Source organism: Phodopus roborovskii, unplaced genomic scaffold, assembly GCF_943737965.1.
Source record: "Phodopus roborovskii unplaced genomic scaffold, PHOROB, whole genome shotgun sequence".
Lineage (NCBI taxonomy): Eukaryota > Metazoa > Chordata > Mammalia > Rodentia > Cricetidae > Phodopus > Phodopus roborovskii.
The window spans coordinates 55,417-77,181 of record NW_026125648.1 but is presented as its reverse complement, the minus strand read 5'-3'; the positions used below and the strand labels follow the sequence as shown (position 1 = coordinate 77,181).

At 38.2% G+C, this 21,765-nt stretch overlaps 1 protein-coding gene across 2 annotated transcripts in view; it reads right to left on the bottom strand.

Moving 5' to 3' along the window:
* Window positions 1–2,940: 2,940 nt before the first annotated feature.
* Dcx (doublecortin) overlaps window positions 2,941–21,765 on the bottom strand; it is a 68,990-nt gene continuing 50,165 nt past the window's right edge. The window contains exons 4-7 of one of the 2 annotated variants that reach the window (XM_051177961.1): window positions 20,708–20,810; window positions 19,432–19,569; window positions 10,982–11,076; window positions 2,941–3,077 (exon numbers count right to left, since the gene is read on the bottom strand). In XM_051177961.1, coding sequence (XP_051033918.1) covers window positions 3,021–3,077; window positions 10,982–11,076; window positions 19,432–19,569; window positions 20,708–20,810 — 393 coding nt within the window. In that variant the 3' untranslated portion in view covers window positions 2,941–3,020. The remainder of the gene's footprint in view (window positions 3,078–10,981; window positions 11,077–19,431; window positions 19,570–20,707; window positions 20,811–21,765) is intronic. The other variant, XM_051177962.1, reaches the window with a different exon arrangement.

The following is a 21,765-nucleotide window of genomic DNA, read 5'->3' as shown; positions in this document are numbered from 1 at the left end:
TGGAGCAGATGATGTGATCTTAAGCTTCTTTCCAGCTAGAAAATGCTATGATTCAATCTAGGCTAACACCAAGTCCATAAGGACACAAAGCAGTCATGCTAATGGCTATCCTTTCCAAAACAGTTAGGAGAAAAAAAAAATCTTTTCTCTCACTTTAATTCTAATTACCACTACTTACGAAGTTAGCTGTTCACCCGGCCCCCATATATACATTTCCCTTTTTGCCCCTATTTCTATTTCTGTGGGGAAGAAAAGTCAGGAGGTAGGAACAAACAACATGAAGTGTGTGCGTGGTGCGTGTGCGTGCGTGAGTGTGTGTGTGTGTGTGTGTGTGTGTGTGTGTGCGTGCGTGTGTGTGTATGTATAATAGAGAGTGAGACATGGGAAGCAGTGGCAAATAATTGCTGACCTTGTATACTCAACACAGTGGTTCTAAAGTGGTAAAACTGGATTAGGTAAAACAGGGAAAGAATAAGAGGAATGCATGAACTCAGTTTTGCAAAAAAAAAAAAATTACTTGAATATGAGCCAATTTGAAATGATATTATTGGAGACTTGAGTTTTGAGTGACACCAAGCCTTGCTACATGAAGTAACAAAAAACTAAATGTTTTCTTACATGTATACCTGCCTGTCTAAATGAACACTATTTGTAAAAGGTTTCCTTGTAATTAGTTCAAGGAAGAACAGAAAGGGCACTGCTGTCATAGAAGAATGTTCCAAGAACACGCTAAAGAAAATGGGGACTACTGAGAAGCCTAGGCATGAGGGACTTTGAATTTTCTCTGCCCCTACTCTTTCAGTACATCATTAAGCTGTCTGGATCTCTATGTTCTCATCTTCAATGAAGATGATACTACAAATGATTTCTGAAAGATTGGCATGCAGTGTGTTGGAGCATCTAGCCCAGAGGTTTCAAAAATAGACCTCCTACCATAATTTCTATCTGTATAATTTCTATCCATCCAGAATAACCAATTTGCCCCAATTAACTCAGATATTCTGGGAGGGCACTAAGAAAACACTGAGCTTCCAGAAAGAAATAAGGGGTAAATAAAATGGGCTTCTTAATCATTTCATGTGAGTATACACAAAAAGGAAGGGCAAGAGCAGAACCTCATCATTTCAGGTTCTTCAATGACCAGTTTCACCAGAAATCACAACTCCCATCATCTCACTTCTCCTGATCAAAACAAAAATGTTTCTTGTAATCTTGCAATTAAGGACATCGTAAAATTATCAAGGGGCCTCTAACTACCCTTCCCAACCTACTTCCCCCTGAACATCAACAATGCTATCAAGTTGCCATCAATGCACGTTGAGTTGTCCTGCAGTATTTCCTAATTATGAAGCAGCCTAGACACACACACACGCACGCACACACACACACACACACACACACACACACACACACACACACACACACACGAACCCCACACTCATTCTACTTAGAATGGTGGGACAACTACATATCATTCAGCAGCCAAACATCTTGGCTTTGAATGCTGCATCTTTCAAACTAACTGAACAATTGCAAAGAAATAAAAGACATATTCCTATCTATTAAAATCAAACACAGGCTTGGCATGCATGGCTTTCACCTAAATTTAGTTGTCTTGGCTATTATGGGCTATGATTACAGACAAAAATCAGTGTTTCAAAGACTGAGAGTTATTCCAAGTGATCAATCCTTAATAAAGAGAAATCCTTTCTAATGCTAAAGACAAGTGAAAGGTCTCTGCATCTTCAGTATGAAATATTAGGATTATAGATAAAAAAGGGTTACATAAAATATGCCATAACATTTCATTTAAAATATAATTAGAATGTCTGGTCCACGTTGAAATTATTACTGTAAGTGTAACTGTTAAAAAGGTATCAAAAGACTGATTCTATTGAATTGGCCTCTAGTCATTGTGTTTTCTCCCGGAGCTTTCTGTTTGGCAGTGAGAGCATGATTTCTAAACTACAGTATTCTGCTGCAATTTTTTTTTGGTAAATTTTCTGCTTGTGTTTTTTAGACAAATGAAAAAAATCACCAGTTTATAAAAAAGGAGCCTGCAGAGTTTTGCTCCTGAAATACAGACAAGTTTTTATAAAAAAGGATATGGTTTCTTGCTATAAAAAGCTACCAAAGGTGTCAGACCTGAAAAGAAATTCTCACAGTGTTTGTAGTGTTGGTTGTTTACAAGGCATTCAATAGAACAGAGCTAGATGGATACCATACTATTCATGTACTAACTTTGTATGTTAGAAAGCCTCCCGGAGGAATCATATATGTGACATCACTTACCCAAACTCATCATTTTTTATTCCAAATTTCCCCAATAGAGGGGTTGACCAGGAATCTACTGTGCTTTATAAATCCTACTGAAATTTGGGCATTTTTCACCCAATTCTGCCTCATCTCTTTCAGCTAGCCCTGTACTATACTATACTCCTAAGCACATGGTGTCACAATTTAAGTAGCTGGTGTTTCTCCTCCTTGACAGAAAGGATTAGTGCTACACAGAATACTGGGGGCTCAATTAAGAGCATAGAGTGAGGCCAAGGATCAGACTTGCCACCCTCCTGAGATCCTCCAGCATTTTGAAGGTACAGAGGCAAGGGACACTTAGGTTTTTCACTTTTAGATCTGCATATGAATGTTTCCCCCACACACAAACATTTGAAGTGATATGTATGTAAACAGCCTTCCACATAAGAAAGACTAGTATCAGAACAAATTTAGTGGGGAAAATACAAAGGCCCCTAAGCATTCAGTAGAAAGGTCATTCATAGGCTAGCACATTTTGTAGTTCTCAAAAGTCACTCAAAATGATGGTTATCAATCTATCTCTCATTATTGGTAATTGTGAATTAGTGGCCCAGAGGAGAAGTCACAAGAAAATAAACCCTACATACTACAAAGTGTTTTGAAAAATAACAACAACAACAGCGGTTAAGCACCAATAGCCTTGTTGGTCACTTGAGCGAACGAATTCTGCTATAATGATAGGTTTTTAGGTAGCCTCCCATCTTTCACATGGAATCGCCAAGTGAATCAGAGTCATCCAGGGACAGCGGCAGATACAAGTCCTGTAAGAAGATAAGACACCAAGTTAACTCTCCTGTACTTAGTACCTTGAGTTTGGAGGTCATTTTAATTATTTGAAATAGCATGTTTCTGATTTTTATTTTTTAAAAATTAATATATTCACAAGGAGCTTTAAAGGTGTATGTATGGAGAAGTAGTCCTGTATTATACAAATATGTTCCTTACTCAGTTTCCCCTAGAAGTAAGTATCTTGCAGATTGGTATGTTCTCATTTGATTGTGAGTGTACATGTGTGTGCCTAAGAATGACAATGATAAGGAAGAAATAAAAGAAGTGCAAACAACATGTATGAAATTGAACTAAAGCAAAGCAACAGACAGTACAATGAATCTGTAACTGGATTTACTTCACAGTGAAAACTGCTTATGGCCAAAAGCATCTTTGGACTGCAGACTCACAGAAGAATTGTGTAGTGGAGCTCTGAAATTTTAGTTCTCCAGAAGTATTATAACACTCTCAAAATCAACTTTTCCAGAGCTCTGCAAATGAATCAAAGGCTTATACTACAACAATAGCTTTTTTGTTTGCTTGTTTGTTTGTTTCAGGGCAAAAATGGCTGAGTTAAGTAAGACTACTAAGATTTTTGGTGTCCTGGCTTGCCCTGTTTTCATTTTCCCTCTGCCAAACCCCACAGAGTCTTTGAAAACCAGAGACCTCCAATATTAATCAAAACTACAGCCTAAGAGCCACTGGGCAATGCAGTTGTGTTGGGAGAACCCGCGATGCCTTAATTCCAAAGTTGACCTATGTAGAAGCCTTCTGGAAACTCCTTCTCACAGAGTTCCCCTTTATTTGATTTGATTCAGAAAACACTTGCCACAATCAGCATTTTCAGGAAACATTAACCAATACAATTGTTTAAAAATCATAACTTCATAGCCAGGCTCATTGTCATGCTTCATGATTTTAACCCCTTCACCAGGGAGGCAGAGGTAGGCAGATATTTGTGACTTTGAGGGCAGCCTGGACTTTACAGCAGATGCAGTGTATCCAGGGCTAAATTTTGATACCCTCTCTCAAAAATACTATATTTCCAGATTTCTGTAAAGTATGAATTTATCAAGGGGTAAAAGTTAGTCTTAAAACCATATAGGGAAAAGCAGTAAAAATTAGCAGTCCATGGGAAACTTCAAAACTCTTTAACATATATTCCTGGGAATATGTTTTATGTGTTATATATGAGTTGGTGACTGAGTGCACTCTCAGTAATAACACACAAGATTGTCCTAATCTGTAAGCCCCAGATGACTTTGGGGCACTGCACAAACAGCAAGTAGATGCTAATGTAGAGATGTCAACCACCTGATAAATTGTTGAAATCATGACCCAACATTCACAGACACCATCAACAACAAAGTCTTACTGGATCAAAATAGGTAATGAACTCAAGAAAATCCTTTTGAATCCAAATTTTTACTATAAGTAATAAGTGTGGGTATCCCCAATCAGAGTTCACTGCTAGCCTACTTGACGTACAACAAATATTAAAGATAGACTTTCAAGGAGCTATGATAATTCAGACCCTCATTAGAAAAAAAAAAAAACCAATAAGGCAAATTTGCAAATACATTCCAGGAACTCTATACACTAGATGTTGTAATTCTTTTCTTTTAATGTTGATTGATAAACAGAAAAGAACTATGTGACTTCCATAGATATATAGAGAAACAAATATCTATGGAAGTCACATAGTTCTTTTCTTGTATGAGAAGGACAACTAAATATACTTCCTTCATAGGTTTTATTAAATTCAGTGACTTTGTAGACTAGATTTGTATATTTCGGTCTGTTCTGTTCATATAACTTGTCTGTTATGTTATATCTGTTGATATACATGTCCCAGTTTCTCCACTCTCCTAGTCCCTCTGGTAACATATGCTCTGTTCTCCATCTCTGGATATTTGATTTTTTTCTTTAAAAAAAAATCCACACATAAGTGAGATCATGCAATAGTTTTCTTTCTGTGTCTGGTTTATTTCAAACTACAACTGTATGATCTGATAATTACAAAAATGTGTTGATGGACATTTTGTGTATAAAGACATAATTTGTATGTTTATAAGAGGCCAGAGAAAGGGAAAGGAATTGGTGCTACCCTGTAGCAAAACTTTTAGATGGAATTTAAATAAAGAGTGTATTAAGATGGAAATTAAACAATTGAATGAAGCCCAGTGCTTCACTAGGGTAAAAGTCTCCAAGTGGCCTTTATAGTATTCACAGGCTTTATGTATTTCCTGAGAAACTCAAGGAGTTCACTAACTTGCAATACCCATTGCATTCTAGTCTTTTGAAAACAAAGTGCAGTTATTTGGCTCATAGTTTGTAAGTTTACCCTCAATATCATAAAGGACTTACTTGTTGGACTTCTATTTCATGATTCTATTCATTATTCAATTTGAGGTATTGAATTTTTCAGTTAATGCAGTTAGGTTACATTTGGGTTGCCTACCTTAATTCCATCAGTTTCTGTTTCACAAATACTGACACAATGTTCTTAAGGGGTCTACCTTTACTTATACTTACATTTTCTGAAACCATTGACCCTTCCCTTTGCCATCAATAATTTTATTTTCCGTAATAACAATTTTGCTTTTAGATCAATATTTTTCTAACATTTATATTGCCATCATAGCTTTTAGTTACGTATTCTTTGTGTGTTAGAGCTGTATATATATTAATCCAACTTATCTACTGCTTTGTATCTTTTTATCTATATCTTCCTATTTCCTTCATAGCTTTTTTCCCCGTGATTCTTCTCTCAGCATAATTACATCTTTATTCTATATTGCTTCTGTTTTAGACAGCCTAAAGATGGGTTTTGCCTTAAAAAAAAACTATTCTGGCAATCACAAGCTTTTAATTTGAGCCCGTGACTAATCTACTAATATTTAATCTAATATTTAAAGTAATTACTGGTAAATAGGCATTATATCAGCTACCAGTCTCACTCTTTTCTGTCTTGTCTCTTGCTCAGTATTCAATTCTTGGTTTTGTGTTAAATGCATTTTGCTGGGCATTGTTGATTGTTTTTTAAACTATCTTTTATTTTTAAAATGTTATCTATTCTTATTATTATTTGCTCACTTGGTGTAAATAAATATACTAGATTATTGTTGCAGACTTTACCTCAAAAGAAACAAGGAGAGGCTAAGGGTAGAATTGTTAAAACTCTATTTGCAATTGCTGTGACTTAGAGTAAAGATTCAGGCCATGGACAGGACCCATAGGAATAAACCTAGGTATGAACTGCTTTTGTATCTCTATCAATTCACTTCATATTTAAAGCCTGAGGGTTGTAAAATAAGAACAATGTAATTACCTCATCATTCTGTTTTTGTTGATTGACATGTAGAAATACAGAAACACACTTATTGCTTAACAATACAAATAATTTGCACCTGAAATTCATTTGCTTAGTTCCTTGGAGCCCTACAGAACAAAATGTTTGTAACAAATACAGCTGTGCTGGCAATACTGTTGCATTAGAGAAAACAAAAAGTTGGTCTTCAGTCCAAGGAGCTTATAGGCCAAGTCAGGAAGGACATTGAGGAGACCTAGCTTTTGTTAGGTTTGCTGTTTTCCCAACTTATCCTGTGCTTTGTTTGTGGTATAGCATTGCTGTTACTGATGTTTTAAAGCCTGTGTGTCTGTTTATCTCACCAGCCTTTACAAAGCTTATTCAGCCTTCAGGATCCAAGTTAGACATCACCTCTGTGAATTCTTTGTTAATTTCCACCTTCCTTGGGACCCAATCAAATGCCCTTTCCACACTGTTTTGTGCTCTTCCTTATATTAGCCAAAACTACATATGTTCCAGTTGATTGTGCCTGTTACTCTATTCTTCAAACTATCTTTCTGATCACTGCTAGGATGGCAGAAGATATGTGCAAATAGAAGTAAGTGTATATGTAAATGATGTTAGCTATATGTTCAGGCACTATGTCTGAAACATTTTCCTTTCATTGCCACATCGCATAAAATTCTTCAAGTTGAGAACTGTGAGTGAAATCACTAATCTGACAATCATCTTAATGAAATCAAAGAGTTTTTCTATGTTTCTATATTTTTAAACATTTAAAATTGGGTATTAGCTCCAAAAGCAGTCTTAAATATTTGCTAAATCATGTTGAGGCTGCCATTAATCTCTTAACTTTTGCCCTCATCTGTACAAGGGAAGGCTATCTATCTGCCCTTTTTCTCTTTCACAGGGATATTTCAAGGATAAGTGAGAACATGGCTTGTGAAAGGTTAAAGCAGTATAGAAATGCAAACTGAAATGTTGTTCTCATTAACTACCTTAAAATGTGCTGTGTGTCCATATTGCAGCACTTGAGTATGAGGACTTTGGCTAACCTCTTTGCAGCTGCATTAAAGAGGATTCTCCATGAGCTGCCTAAGAGAAGCCAAGCATCTGATTACAGCTTAGAGCCCCAGAACAGCAATCAAAAGTTACCAAGGGGATGCTAGGACTTCAAGATTGTTTCCCATTGCATAGGAGGCAAGAGATTGCCTTGGCCACCTGCTTCCTGTCTCCACCATGACTCACACCTTTCAGATTCACTTGGACAGAAGTTCCGATGAGATCTGCTCTGGCCACCGCCCAGAGATTGCTGGTGCTAAGGCTCAGGTAGCAGGCAGGGTGAAAGGACAGATGCAAAGCTTGGTGCTGAGATTTGGAAGGGTTGAACCAAGATCACAACCAGCTTTTAGCTCAGTCTCCATTTTCGGCCATGTAAATGTGAGGCCATTGCTTCCTGATAAGATGCACAGAAAGGGATGTACATTTCATTTCTAGAATGTACCGTCCTGAAAGATAAAACACTCAGGAACCCTTCCAGATCAAAAAAATACTAAATGAACACTGCCAGATAAATGTAATACTTGATCCTAGATTAGATTCTGGACCAAAAAAATGTCACTGAGGCAATTGATAAATTTTGAATACACACTATAATGTTTTTGTCTTTGTGGAGTAAATCTCATGATGTTGAAAATTGTGCCCTGGTTGTAAACCATTTTTGTCCTTAGGAAATATGCATTTGGGTGTTTCAGTGTATAGGGCATGCTACGTTCAACTTCCTCTCAAATGACTCAAGGTAAATGGAGCAAAATAAAAATGACTGATGAATGTGCATAAAAATAATACAGGATCTTTATTATTACAATTCTTCTGTAAGTCTGAAGAGATAAAAATGTTTTTATAATAACATTATACCAAAATCTAAATGTATATTTAATTTGAAGGTTTGACTAGGAAGGTGTGGTATAATTTGTTGCCTTTGTTTGTTTTTCTATCTTAAGAAAAATTCATCTTAAGAATAGAATACACTGAGAACTGTGCAAAGAAGATAACAGCCCAGCTCTGACAATGCTGCCATTTAGGAGTTTTATCTAGTTCTTCAGTGTCTAAAATTGTTTACAGAATTGAGTGGAAAAATAAACAAGTCACACATGTCTACTAATTCAATCAGGAGAAACAAATTTGACAATGCCAAAACTCACCTGAATGATTTACAAAGAATGGGTCCTCAACCTAAATGAACTGGATATACATGTCAGTCTAAAGGCTGAATGATACAAGTGTGTAGAGGAAATGCTCAAGCTGCTTTCGACACTTTGGGAAAGCTTGATGGAAAGTGCTGGCATAGAGCACATTTCCCAGAAAGGAAAGGAGTTGCAGAAGGACATAAAGTGAAGGTGCACTAAGAAGCAATGTAGTCTAGGCAGATGTTCCTGACACTGAAATATCAGAGACAGGTTGTTACCATCTTGTCACATCTAGATTATCAACTTTTGCTACTTAGAAAATAACAAAAAAAAACTTGACTGTAATGTGATTTTCATCCAACTCACAGCCTCCCAGGAACACAGACTACAGAGACAGTTGAGTGTATTCTGAAATCCAATAGGTCAAGAAGGATAATCCAAAGGTTCTTGTGAGGAGCAATACAAAAAATAAAAGGGCTCATTAAAGGAAAGAAACAGGCATTATTAATAACAGAGCATGCAAAAGCCAAATTAATTAGGAAACTAAAACTGTGCTGTTACAAAAGAGAAAAAAAAAGATAATGGCAAGATTTATTGGATAGTGGTATGCCATGAATATTTTTAAAGTTACATTGTGTGTGTGTGTGTGTGTGTGTGTGTGTGTGTGTACATTTTCCTGTACCACATCACACATAGGGAGGCCAGAGGTCAACTTTTAGGAGTCATTTTTCTCCTGCCATGTGGGTTCTGGGGACTGAGCTGAAGTTGTCAGGCTTGGTAACAAGTGCCTTTACCCCTGAGGCATCATCTCTCTAGTCATGCTGTTAAGTATTTAACAATTAACTTTCTGTGGGGAAAATTATAATCTTATTTGCTGGTTTCTACGGTCCAAATAATCCTACTGTGACCAAGTTAAGACTAAGAGCATGATATCACTACACATATAGTTAAAAGTGAGGCATGTGCGTGCATGCATGCGTGTGTGTGATCAGTGGGTATTATGTGATTTGTATGTTTTCAGGGATAACCATTTGGTATTGGGTAACCAATTAGTGTGCTCTTCCCTGAATAATACTCTTGCTCTCAGCAATCCTTACTTGCCTGTAGTTCTTTTCGTAGGGTTGAGGCCTCATGAGCTCTCTCATTTCCATATTTTCTTTAAAAAATTCAACTCAAAAGCTAGTGTAAACTGACTCTAGCATACCACTAGTGGTGACCTGCATACTAGTTCTGTTGCTAATTCTGTTGCACTAGTAAGGCATCTGGATTAGTTTCTATTTCCTTGTCTATAATAGTCTTATTGAAGTAACTCAATAAAATATTTCCATCTACAAAATCTCCCATTCAGATCATTCTATGTTGGAGTCAAATATATGGTTAAGACATTGATTTCTTGCATCTTACACAAAAGCTTCAGGGCCAAAATCTCAACATAACTTGCTTTCCAGTGTTATAATTAGAGGGAAAAAACACATAACTTGCTTTCCAGTGTTATAATTAAAGGGAAAAAACACATCCATACTATCTAAGGTATAAGAAATTTAAAGCAGTGAACACACCAGATTCTCTACATAAGGCTGATTTCTGGGAAGGAATACGCTTGGAAACAGATGCTATGGATTTGCTAGGGATTTTTTTATGTGCTATTTATTGAATCTAGAGTTTTGTATCCTTTATGCATACACTGCACAAAACTCTCCTTAGTAATGAAGAATGCACACAACAAAACTAGGGTCCATTAGTTCATTGATGTCCAGCAAATCTGAAGAGAGTAACTAGTCACAACCTTTAAAAGAATTGTAAAGTTTATTTGTATCTGAGCATCACATGTGTGCAGTACTTGTTCAGGCTAGAAGAAGGCATCAGATCCTCCAGAATTAGAATTCGATGTGAGTCACATGGTATGGGTGCTCAGAACAGAACCTAGTCCTCTGGAAGGAGAGTACAACTCTTACCTACTGAGCCATCTCTCCAGTTCCAACTCAATGCAAGTTTTAACTACTATATTTATATTACATCCATTGACGGGTGCCTAATGATGTAAGGCACCCTCAGTACTTCCTTTGTCATGTGTTTGAATTGGTGTGGCAAATGCTTGTGGTTTTCTTTCTCTCATTACTTCAGAATAAATATTGGAGACCTTAGTACTACACTTTGGGTGAAATGCTAAAATGGAAAAAAAAATGATAAAGTCAAAGGTTAGAGAAATCAATAAACCTAACTCAAGGCTTGTTCCCTGCTGGAATTCTTGGGACATCAACCTAATGGAGTCAACAAAGGTGAGTTCTAGTTTCAAAAAGAAATGTGCTGTTGAAGCACAATGGGTGAGCAAACCTCCATGCAGCCTTTCAAGAAACTGAGTGCAAAGGGGTTTAGTAAGGTATAAGAGACATAATACCTTGTGCTTCCGCAGGCTTCCTGGACTAGTGGGTGTAGAGATAGGAGACTGCTTCGATTTAGGTGTTGACAGCTGGCTGCTGGATGTTCCATTTGCTAACCCAAGGCAAGAAAAAGGGAAAGAATGAAAATGAACAGCATCAAAAAGAGCAAGTTCTTTCTCCTTTTAAGACACTAAGAACATTCAAACAAGTCAACCAAAGGATTTGTTAGAATCAAACCCAAGGGAAAAGAAACACATTCTTCAAAGGCCCAAGAACTGCCATCCTCACTTAATGTTGTCTGGCACAGTGCAAGGTATCCATACCCTCACCCTGTGTTGCTTCACAGTAACGCTGATTTATTTCTTTCCAAACCTTTTTCATTTTAATCACCAAGTTTTATCCTCACATCTCCCGGGGCAGATTGAAAAAGCTTTCTTTTGCTTTAATTTTGGAAAACAAAGAAAGATAAGATACAGAGAAGGCATGTGCCTTACACTAAGGGAAAGAAATATGAGCACTTTGGCCTAGTATATATCCCTTTTGGAGTCAGTTGAATGAGACTGATGTATGACAGACCCACTATGAACCTCCACCTTTTCTTATTCACCTCCTCTTCCTTTACTACCATTCCCTGGGTAAAAACACAGAAGGAAAGAAACAGAAAGAAGGAAAGAACAGGAAGAGAAAGAAATGAAGAAAGGAAGGAAGAAAGAAAGTCAGAAAGAAGGAAATAAATTGAATGAGAAGCACAAAGTAAATTTTAAAGAAGAGCTCAAATGAACAAAAATGGAGCAGAAGATAGAATAAAAATAGTGAAAGATCTGGAATGGAGACGAAAAAGAAAGGGAGATTAGAATTAAAACATAAGACTAGAGCAATATGCATAGAGACATGGAATAATTCTAGGTAAATGCAAACAACATCAAGGTATAGCCCAAATGTGTCTCAAGTCAAGCACATGATGGAAATGAGATGAGTTTTTTTTTACATCTCTGTGTTCCACTGCAATTTCAAGCTGTTTTCAATCCCCCTGCTAATGAGCACTTTTAATATGAAAAAACAAAGGTGTCATATCAAAATGTGATGAATAAATGGTTTTCCATGACATGTTCTGCTTTCTCATGCTGAAATATTTTTGATCACAGGATCTGCTAGAAAGATATTCTGAAGTATGCTATTAAAACAGAGGGGAGTGGGGCAGAGGGAGAGAACACTTGAGTGTAAAGGTAGTCTAATAAATTGCACTTAGTCCCAAAGATACTCTTTGAACTTCTGTATCATGAATATTCCCTGAGTATATACCTCCTCTCCATCACTTATGATGTTTCCCTAGTTTTGAAAACACGCCCATCCTTCCATGGAAAGGCTACCATAACTGTCCTTCCCGGATAGTGAGATCAACAACTAACTTATCCACCATTATGGAGCCCTCATCTAATACCTGTTGGAAACAGAAGCAAACACTCATACATAAACACTGAGTCGAACTAGAACCCAGATGCAGATGGAGAAGACAAGACCAGGCTGCAGAAACACATAGAGACTGATGGGAGATGTCATTCTGTATATGTTTCTCATACTGGTTAATGAATAAAGCACTGTTGGCCAATAGGAAAGCAAGATAGGCGGGACTAGGAGATGAGGAGGAAAGAGGAAGTAGTAAGTAAGGAGTCAGCATGGAGAGATCAGGGAGACCAGATGCCTGCCCCACTCCCCAGTAGGTGAAACCACGTGGAAATACATAGAAATGGGTTAATACTTAAGGCAGAGCTAGCCGATAAGAAACTAGTACCTGGCCAACAGAATTGTATCTAATACAGAGTCTCTGTGTGTTATTTGGGGCTGGCGGCACAGTGGCAGGACAAGACCAGGCAGCGGGCGAAAAAACCTTACTCCTTACAAGAAACAGCTGACCTGAACAAGGAGGAGCTAACGGGCCCCCAGACTCATAGCTGGGAATCCAGCATGGAACTGACTCAGGCCCCACTGAATATGGGTCTCAGCCAGAAGGACTCAGCAATCTAAGGGACCTCAGACAGTGGAACCAAGATGTATCCCTGGTGCACAAAAGGACCTTGCTAACACATCCCCCATGGAGGGATAACTGCCTTAACCTAGAGACAGGAGAGAAGCCCTAGTCCCTACTTCAAATGACCTGTCTAATCTACATGACCCCAACTGGATGGCATTGCCCTACATGTGGAATTGGGGTGGGGGGATGGGAGGGGAGGGTGGTCAGGTTGCATGTGAGAGGCCAGAGAGGGTAAAAGGGAGGGAGAGAGGGAGGGAGAGAGAGGGAACTGGGATCGACATGTAAAATAATAAATTAAATTTAAAAAAAGAAAGAAAGAAAAGAAAACACCCCCATCAATGGAAGAAGTAGAAATACCAATGCTGCACCGTTGTGGTAGTTGCTCAGATTATCCATGTTCAAATGAACTGAAAATTAACCACTTGGGAACCCACTGACTGACTTTACTCAGTTGTCTGTCATTTAATCCTTTAGAAGCTTTCCTCCCTGCCATTCATACCATTAGCCAATAACCATGGACCACCACCTATGAGACAAGGTTTTGAAAAATAAATACATTGCTTCCTGGGGGGGAGGAAAGCAAGGGTTAAGTAAAGTAAGTAGGTGGATAAAGGCCTGCAAAAGATTTTCTTGAGACCAAAGGACAGAATTTGAAATAAGGGAACTTGGAAATAAACAAGAAACAAGACATGAATATTTGGAAAATTGAATCTGGACTACATAAAAGTCCAGAGCCTGAAAGTAGACTTGTGGCTGCTGCCAGAGCCTGGAAGAGGGAAGAAGTGCAGGAAAGTGCTATGCTTTTGCTAATGATTGGGGGCTTTGTTTTGGAGTCACAGCTATTTTAATGGTGACAAACTCTGCAGCTAACTAAAATCCAGTGTGTTTAAGTTAGGGCATATCAATAAAGCTATGTTTAAGAAAATAAATTAAAAGTAGCTAAGTAAAGAGAGGGCAACGTGTATTTTAGGCATTAGAATTACACCAGAAGGCAAGGGGATGTGAAAGGATACAGTGTGTTTCCCAAATGAAAGTAGCTCACAATAGCTCAAGGGTAGAGTAACAGAAGGAATGTTCAAACAAATACAAGTGAAGACTAAGGATGTGAGCCAGATTTTGGTGGGTCTTTTCTGTGATCCAATAAGACATTTAGAGTGGATCTAGGGCAGTGGAATAGGCCTATAATCTCAGCACTTGAGAGACTAATGCAGGAAGATTGCAAATTTAAGACCAACGCAGGCACCTTAGCAGCACCTCAGGACTTTTCCAACAGTTTAAAGGCTGGGGAAGTAACTCAGCAGGTTACTTCCTAGGTTTATTTTCTAGTTTATAACATAAACGTTTAGGCTTGATCATTGAAGGAAAGTCTCAGGAGCATTTTAAGCTGAAATGTATACAAGCAAATTTAAATTTAAAACTTATCCCAGCCTCTGAAATGAGAGTAGGATGGATAGGATGGCTTCAGAGTAGAGACAATCAGTGTTTATAGCTCCAACTAAGGCAATGTGGAAGGAAAAAATGGAACCTTTGTGTAGATAGAGTTTTAGATGTTACACAAGTATAGAGGAGGGAAGAAGAGGAGCAGGGAGAAGAACATGAGGGATCAGCATGCCTCAGCATTTATCAACTGACTACAGCTATGACTATTCATGTTCTTTAACTTCCAGATATTCTTGCCTGTGTCGTCAGAAACTCTATTCAACCAACAACTTCAGAGGTGGTACATACATATACACTCCATATATGCTTTTCTCTACATCCTCTGCATACATTTAGATGCTTATATAAAGCACTTATATACTGTCTCCATATCCCTATCACACTGGATCAATCTTACATCATCCATAAATAAAGGCCTTTATCATTGACCTTCAACAAGCTTGAACAACAGGTTTTCATAATTTAACTGTCATGTACTACAGTGTTGAAGAACTGAAGATATTCTCCCATGCTTTCTCAGAATTTGGTGATGGGAAAAATTGGAAGATGGACATAGAGAAATGAGAAACTTGTAGATGTGAATCAGCAAACGGAGGGAACCCCTACACTTAAATCATAGATCAAAACGTATTTATATACACATTTTGTCTTTAGTCTGTGAGAAAAACTTTGAAATGATACAATTTGGTATGGAATATAGAGCAAATTCTTACAAATACAAATTAAAATAAGAAGCAGGATGTGATGTAGATGGGGGTCTGATGAATTTTTTGTGTGTTTTTGGACTAGCAAATCCTAAAGAATAGTGATTCTCAACCTTTGGGCCGTGACCCATTCACAAGGATAGCATATTAGATATCCTTCAGATCAGATATTTACATTGCAATTCATAACAGTGGCAGAATGACAGTTGTGAAGTAGCAAAGAAATAATTTTATGGTTGAGGGTCACCACAACATGAGGAATTGTATTAAAGGGTCCCAGCATTAGGAAGATTGGGAACCACTGGTTTATAACATGGCGTGTTGAGAACTACTGTCACAGAAAGACTATGTTGTCTTTCATCTTGAGAATGAATGGAGGTTGTACCACTGACGAATAGCCTTCCTTTTCCCTTACTATCACCTTTCCTTCTCTGATAATTGGGGAACACCCTGGGAGTTCCCATCTGCCTCTTGTCTTTTCTGTTCCTCCTCAGAATAACAAAATAGTCTCACTGCTCTCAGCTTTATGTGTAGACTTCATCCTCTCATTTCTTCTTTTAGTAGAATTCCTTTTTCCTCTTTGCAATGGTATATGCCACACTCATTTCAACCTCTCTGGCTACCTTATCGCTATTTTCAAAAAATATGATTATTCATTTACTGGGTGACAGCACTGCCAACCCTCTCCCTGATTCATATACACATGCACCATGTAGAGGAAATAGAAACAAGATTTGGATGCACAGATTTCTGATTCCAAAGCCTGTGTATACTCTTTTCTCTTTGTTTTCAACATTTTTGTTTGTTCTTTTGTTTTTCGAGATAGTCTTTCTCTGTATGATCCCAGCTGTCCTGCAACTCTCTTTGTAGACCAGGCTGCCCTTGAATTCACAGAGATCTACCTCCTTGAGTGCTGAGATTAAAGGTGTGCCCCACCACCCCCGGCTGTTTTCAACTTTTGTGACATAGGCCTTTACTTTTTTAAACAAATGCTCCTGGGATTTCTTCTTCTGACAGTTCCCCCCCCCCAACAGGGACTAGGGGAAATAGAGAAAGGGATAGCAGAGAAAAAGGAAGGGCCAAGAAGAAAGTAGGAGCAGCAACAAAAGCTGGGGCTCACCTTCAAGAAAACATCTAACCTGTCTGATCTGGTTCAGGTTAGAAAGCAGTTATAATGCATGAGCTTTTCTTCAATGAAGCAAACCAGCTGGGCACATACAAAATGTCACAAAACAATAGCGCACAGGAGAGCCAGCATGGCATAACTCCCCTCCTGTATCTGTGCTCTGTCTGCCAACTCTCTTAGCTGGCACTCTTCAACTGTGCAGCACAATCGCCAAGCTCAACCCCACATGGTCTTGTCTCACAGGATTTTGAGGGTGGTTAGGTCTGTCCTTGGCCCTGCACTCATCTTTACTTTCTTGGACCCATCAATATTTCCTTTCTAAATGGAACAGGGCATGCCCAAACAGGATGGCTGGTTAGGTTAATAGGCTGACCTACCTGGATTTACAAGGATTTAAACACTACAATAAAATGTGTTTGTGTATGTGAAGTGGGAGTTAGGGTGCTAGTTTTCAAAGAACAATAGAAAAGTCAGCTTTCAAGTATGAGTAGTCATAAAAAGAGTGAACAGCAGAGTTCATGCTTAGGTTCTAGGTTGTATGTTCCCCTGTCTGGAGGATACACACATCCCTAAAGACTAAGACATATGTAACTGCACATAAGATGTATCTAAGTGGTCCCAAGTGAGGTAATTAAAGAGTTGTCTAGGTAGTGAGTAATACAAGGTGTATACACTTTCTTAGTTCAAGTTCACTTGACCAGGATGGAACAAAAAAGAAAGGGTATCTTGGCATGTGTTTATTTGATGAGTAGACACCAAACTGACTTTAGTGCTCATTCATTTCATGATGATCCACTCTACCATGATTGGAATACTGGAATACTGACACTGAGACACATTCAAAATCAAGCCTATTGGTTTTTATATGATGTTTATTCTGAAACCAAAAAACTAATTAACTCCAGAGGCCTCCTCCCCTATTAATAGTTGTTGCTCTATGGTTATTTTTTAAAACATTTGTAATATGTGATCTCACATGGTTCCTCTCATTACTAAAATCTCTTTAATCAACAAAGGTACAGATGAGAAGATTTGCCTTGTTCACAGTATGTAATTCATCTCCTTTATGGATGATGGATTCAGGATTGGATCACAGAATCCATTTCACAATCTCCCACTGTGATCCTTGTGTGATTTATTCTCAACCTTATTTTTGTCATCTCTTTAATGCCTTACAGAGGGATATCTCAACCCACAATTCAGTCAGTTTCACATTTTCTCATATTGAGATGCTCTAACATTTCTTTCATTATGGAATAAATATTGCCTGCTTCCTCCATATTCACATAGATTCTTTTTCTGGAAGGCTATCCAAGTGAAGCCAGGGCAGTTCAGACTCACTTCAGAGCAAAGCCAAATGACAGACCTATGGTTGTCACACATCCATTCCAAAGTGCCCTTGGCTGCAGTGTCTGGATCACTTTGGTTAATTGTTTCTGCTAAATAGAAATGTTTTTGTTCCTCTTCCCAGACTCATCCATCAAGGAAGCAAGAACTGAGAGCCCAGAAACAGTTCTTCAGGGATTTGTTCATTGGGCAGTTTCTCAAGCCAAATTCAATCATAGAATGTGAGATACTGTAGATTTACAAGATGAAATGTGGATTTGAAATCTATTTCCTACTGTGTTTTGGAAAATGCAGTGTTGTGAATTCTTTAAACAAAATGGAGAAGAGTTTCCTCTGTCGGAAAACACCTTTATTTACCCAACCTTGTGGGTGGAACCCAGGGCTTCACTTATACTAGGCAAGTGCCCACCACTGACTTATAACTGTGGTTAATATTGCAATATTTTAATACAAATGAGTTTTCCTCAAGAAGGTGAAAACGTGAGAGAGTTTTTGTCTTCATACAGCCCTGCCAAGAATATCAGTTCACCTTGGAGTGACTTTAGAGGAATTAGTAGAATCTATTCAGAGCAGACCATTAGAAACAAAGGCAGCTACTTACCTGCAACACTGTGTTCAATTCAGCACAAGATAATGACCCAGAAACCACCCCAATACCTCTTGGCCTTCCCACACCCTTCACCTGGAGGTGGGCCAGGGAGAAGGACACTAAGAAGCAAGGACCATCGAAAAGAAATCTTTGTGATCACCACACTGAAAATCCCATACCCAGCCTCCAATGCCTGCTGAGAAGATTTCTGGGTTCTGGCTCTTGAATACTAAATAGTTGTACAACATTGGAAAGACCTTGAGAATCTGAACTGCTCCTGAGTTTCTCAATGTTAAAGAAAAACAACCTATATAATTATCCTTTTGTAACTTAATTCATAGTGCTATTCTGATGGACAACAGAGATGATTAAAATGTTTTGGCAAAATAAGGCATAATTGTATTACTTAATAAATAGTCATTCGTCACATTAAAATGTGGCTAATCAGATTTCAGACGTAGGTATTACGTATAAAATTCAGAGCAATTTCAAAGAAGGTAAGCATCTCAATAGTCTCTTATATTGGTCACACACTGGAATGGTTACTGTGCTTACTTTGGCAGCACATATACTAAAACTGAAATGATTACCTTTGAATGGATTAGTAACTAAAATCTATATTAATTGTTTGCTCTTAATTTTAAATGTAACCACTAAATATTTAAACAATATGCATGTGATGATGTCATATGAAACTCATTATTTTGTGCAATTAATAATACAACCTTTGAAACACATGTAGCATACAAAGCTTGCAATATGATCCATATTAGTTCTATTTCATGAAGGTCAGAACACTCAGGGAAGAATGCTTAGGTTTAACTAAGAACAGTTCACAGATTATAGTTCTTTCACAAAATCTTGTTGTTTGTGTCCCTTGGACCAAGAGTTAAGGAGATAGTTACACGTTAAAAAGTCATGGTGGTAGTACATGTTCCTATAATATTAGCACTGAAGAGGCATAGATAGACAATTCCTGCCACATGCAGAACATCTAGCCTAATCAGCAAAGCCCCAAATTCCAGTGAGAGATCTGTCTCAAAAACCAAGGTAGGCAGTTCATGGGGAACATATATGTTTGTCTCCAAACAAGATTTTTTATGTCTCTGAAATGATGGAATTGGTCTTCATGGGGATACTGGTGATCTTAAGGAAGTCTTTTATGTCATGCAGAGGGCATCAGCTTCTACAAATGAAGTTAACATGAACAATAGAAAAAGAACACTCACCGTCTTGGTCGTTACCTGAGTCAGCTGGAGACTTGCTGCGACGCATTGGGCCTGGACTCTTGGCTGATGTCTTTTGAGGTGTTGGGGAAGCTTTTGGGCCAGCTGTGGCAGACGGATTCCCTTTCATGACTCTGCATTCTGGAGACAAAGGATACAAGCAGCTTAAGGGAAGGTAGAACTGAGAATCTCAGCACACTACCAGCATCTCAAGTGGCTCAGAATTACAAGGTATTCCTAATTTTTTTGTAGGAATTATGGCTATGGTAAGGAAGGCATAGGAGATATTTTCAAAAGTCTCTTGGAATAAACCAAGTATTTAAGTTCCTCAATTCTAGAGTAAGAACAGATATTGTAAAGCGAGTCATCTAGATCATGTGTCAGCTTGATCATCTGAAATTGACCAAGCCATACTTGAAAATAGGATCTGTGGAATATTTGCATTTATTTTATTAGAATACAGGTAACATACCTCAGCTATCAAGGCTGCATAAATGCAGAGTCCCTGAGTAAACTCCTACTCGTTGTCTATTATTATTACACATTGTGATAGGTATGTTCATAACATCATGCCATTCCATTTCAAAAACACCATTACTACTGCTATACTGAATTTTGTTTGCTCCAATTTTTATTAGGGTTGATGAACTTCAGTGATCATTGTCAAGAGCCACAGATGAATAGAGAATAAGAAATTGGATACAGAAGCAAACACCCACAACTAAACACTGAGCCAAACTAGAATCCAGATGCAGAGAGGGAGGACAAGACCACACTGTAGAAACACATAGAGATAGCTGACCTGAACAAAGAGGAGCTAATGGCCCCCAGACTGATAGCTGGGAATCCAGCATGGGACTGACTCAGACCCCCTGAATATGGGTCTCAGCTAGAAGGCCTGAGCAGTCTAAGGGACCTCAGACAGTGGACTATACTACATACCAACACGCCAGAGCAGAATGACTAGAAAAAATTGTTTATGTATAGTTCTTTCTTGATGGTGCAGGTTAGTTCACATTCTACAGTATATAGTTCAAGAAATGTGGTCATTATTGGGGCAGATGACAAGTTTCATCTAGTATGAAGTCTTCACTTCTGGGAGATCCAGTTGACCTTTCCCTTAGTGTGTCATGCATTCAAACACAAAAGAGAAATACTAGCAATATCAAGCCTTGAGTTACTGATTTTGAATATTCTCCAGGTCACATAAGTTCATGAAAACCCTAAGGGATGAAAAGAAGCAGAACAAAAATGAAACAAGTCCAATGATGGTGTTTACCGTTCTCATCCAAAGAAAAATCGTCTTGAGCATAGCGGAACTTTTCAGGACCACAAGCAATGAACACATCATCATCACCAAAGAAATCATGGAGACAGGTTACCTATGGTGAAAGCAGAACTATTGGGTTAGTGTCTGATGTCCTTATAGCAATAACTTCACATTGTGTTAACAAGGTCCACAACTTCACACCTAGGCCATCATCACTAACAATCAGGGATTTTTCACTCTTTCTCACAAAATACCTACCATGTTCATAGTCTGCACTATGATCCCTAGTGAGTAAACATAAATGCATCATTGCCTTTCCATGTTATAAATATACTCACCTTGTCTCCATGTCATCAAGACTAAGGTTGAGATGATGCCACAAATGGAATGGTTCCTTCTGAAGAAAAGTCACCTAACACAGGTCCCAACAAATGGTACCTCTTCTAGGACCTCAAAAGTAAAATACTCATGGTCTAGCCAAACTTTAGGTCTAGATAAAGGCAGTTGAGACAGATTGTCTGCAGTTTCTTATGTATAGACCTTGTAGCTGTCCCAAAGTTGGGAATTCTTCTCTTCATATTCATGTGCTCTAAAGGTAGACATTTTTTTAAATTTCTTCAGTCTTACAAAGACCGAACTCTTGGTTTTAAAAAAAATTACTCAGAGTTTCGTTCCACACTGAGAAACTAACAGGAGATCTACCGCTGACCACTTTAAATCTCATCATGGGCAATGGGTCCAATAAAGCTATGTGCCCAGGACCCTTCTTGCCTTTGAATGTGATACTTCTTTATAGTGGAGACAGTCTTCCAGCTCTCTTCCAAAATTAGGATCCCTGGGAAAGTAGCCTGATCCCTTTAGTCTCCCCACTTCTCAGCTTTCCTAATTACATCTGATAATTAGTCCAGCACATCAGGCAAACCCCAGGAGGAACCATGGAGTCAAAAACATGCTTTTCTGACTTCTTGGATTGTAAATGTTCAAAGCCTCTAATTGTTCTAGAATCTCATTCAAGCTGCCAGCAATATCTTTCTACAGGCACAGATCTCGCAAACTAACAACAGCTT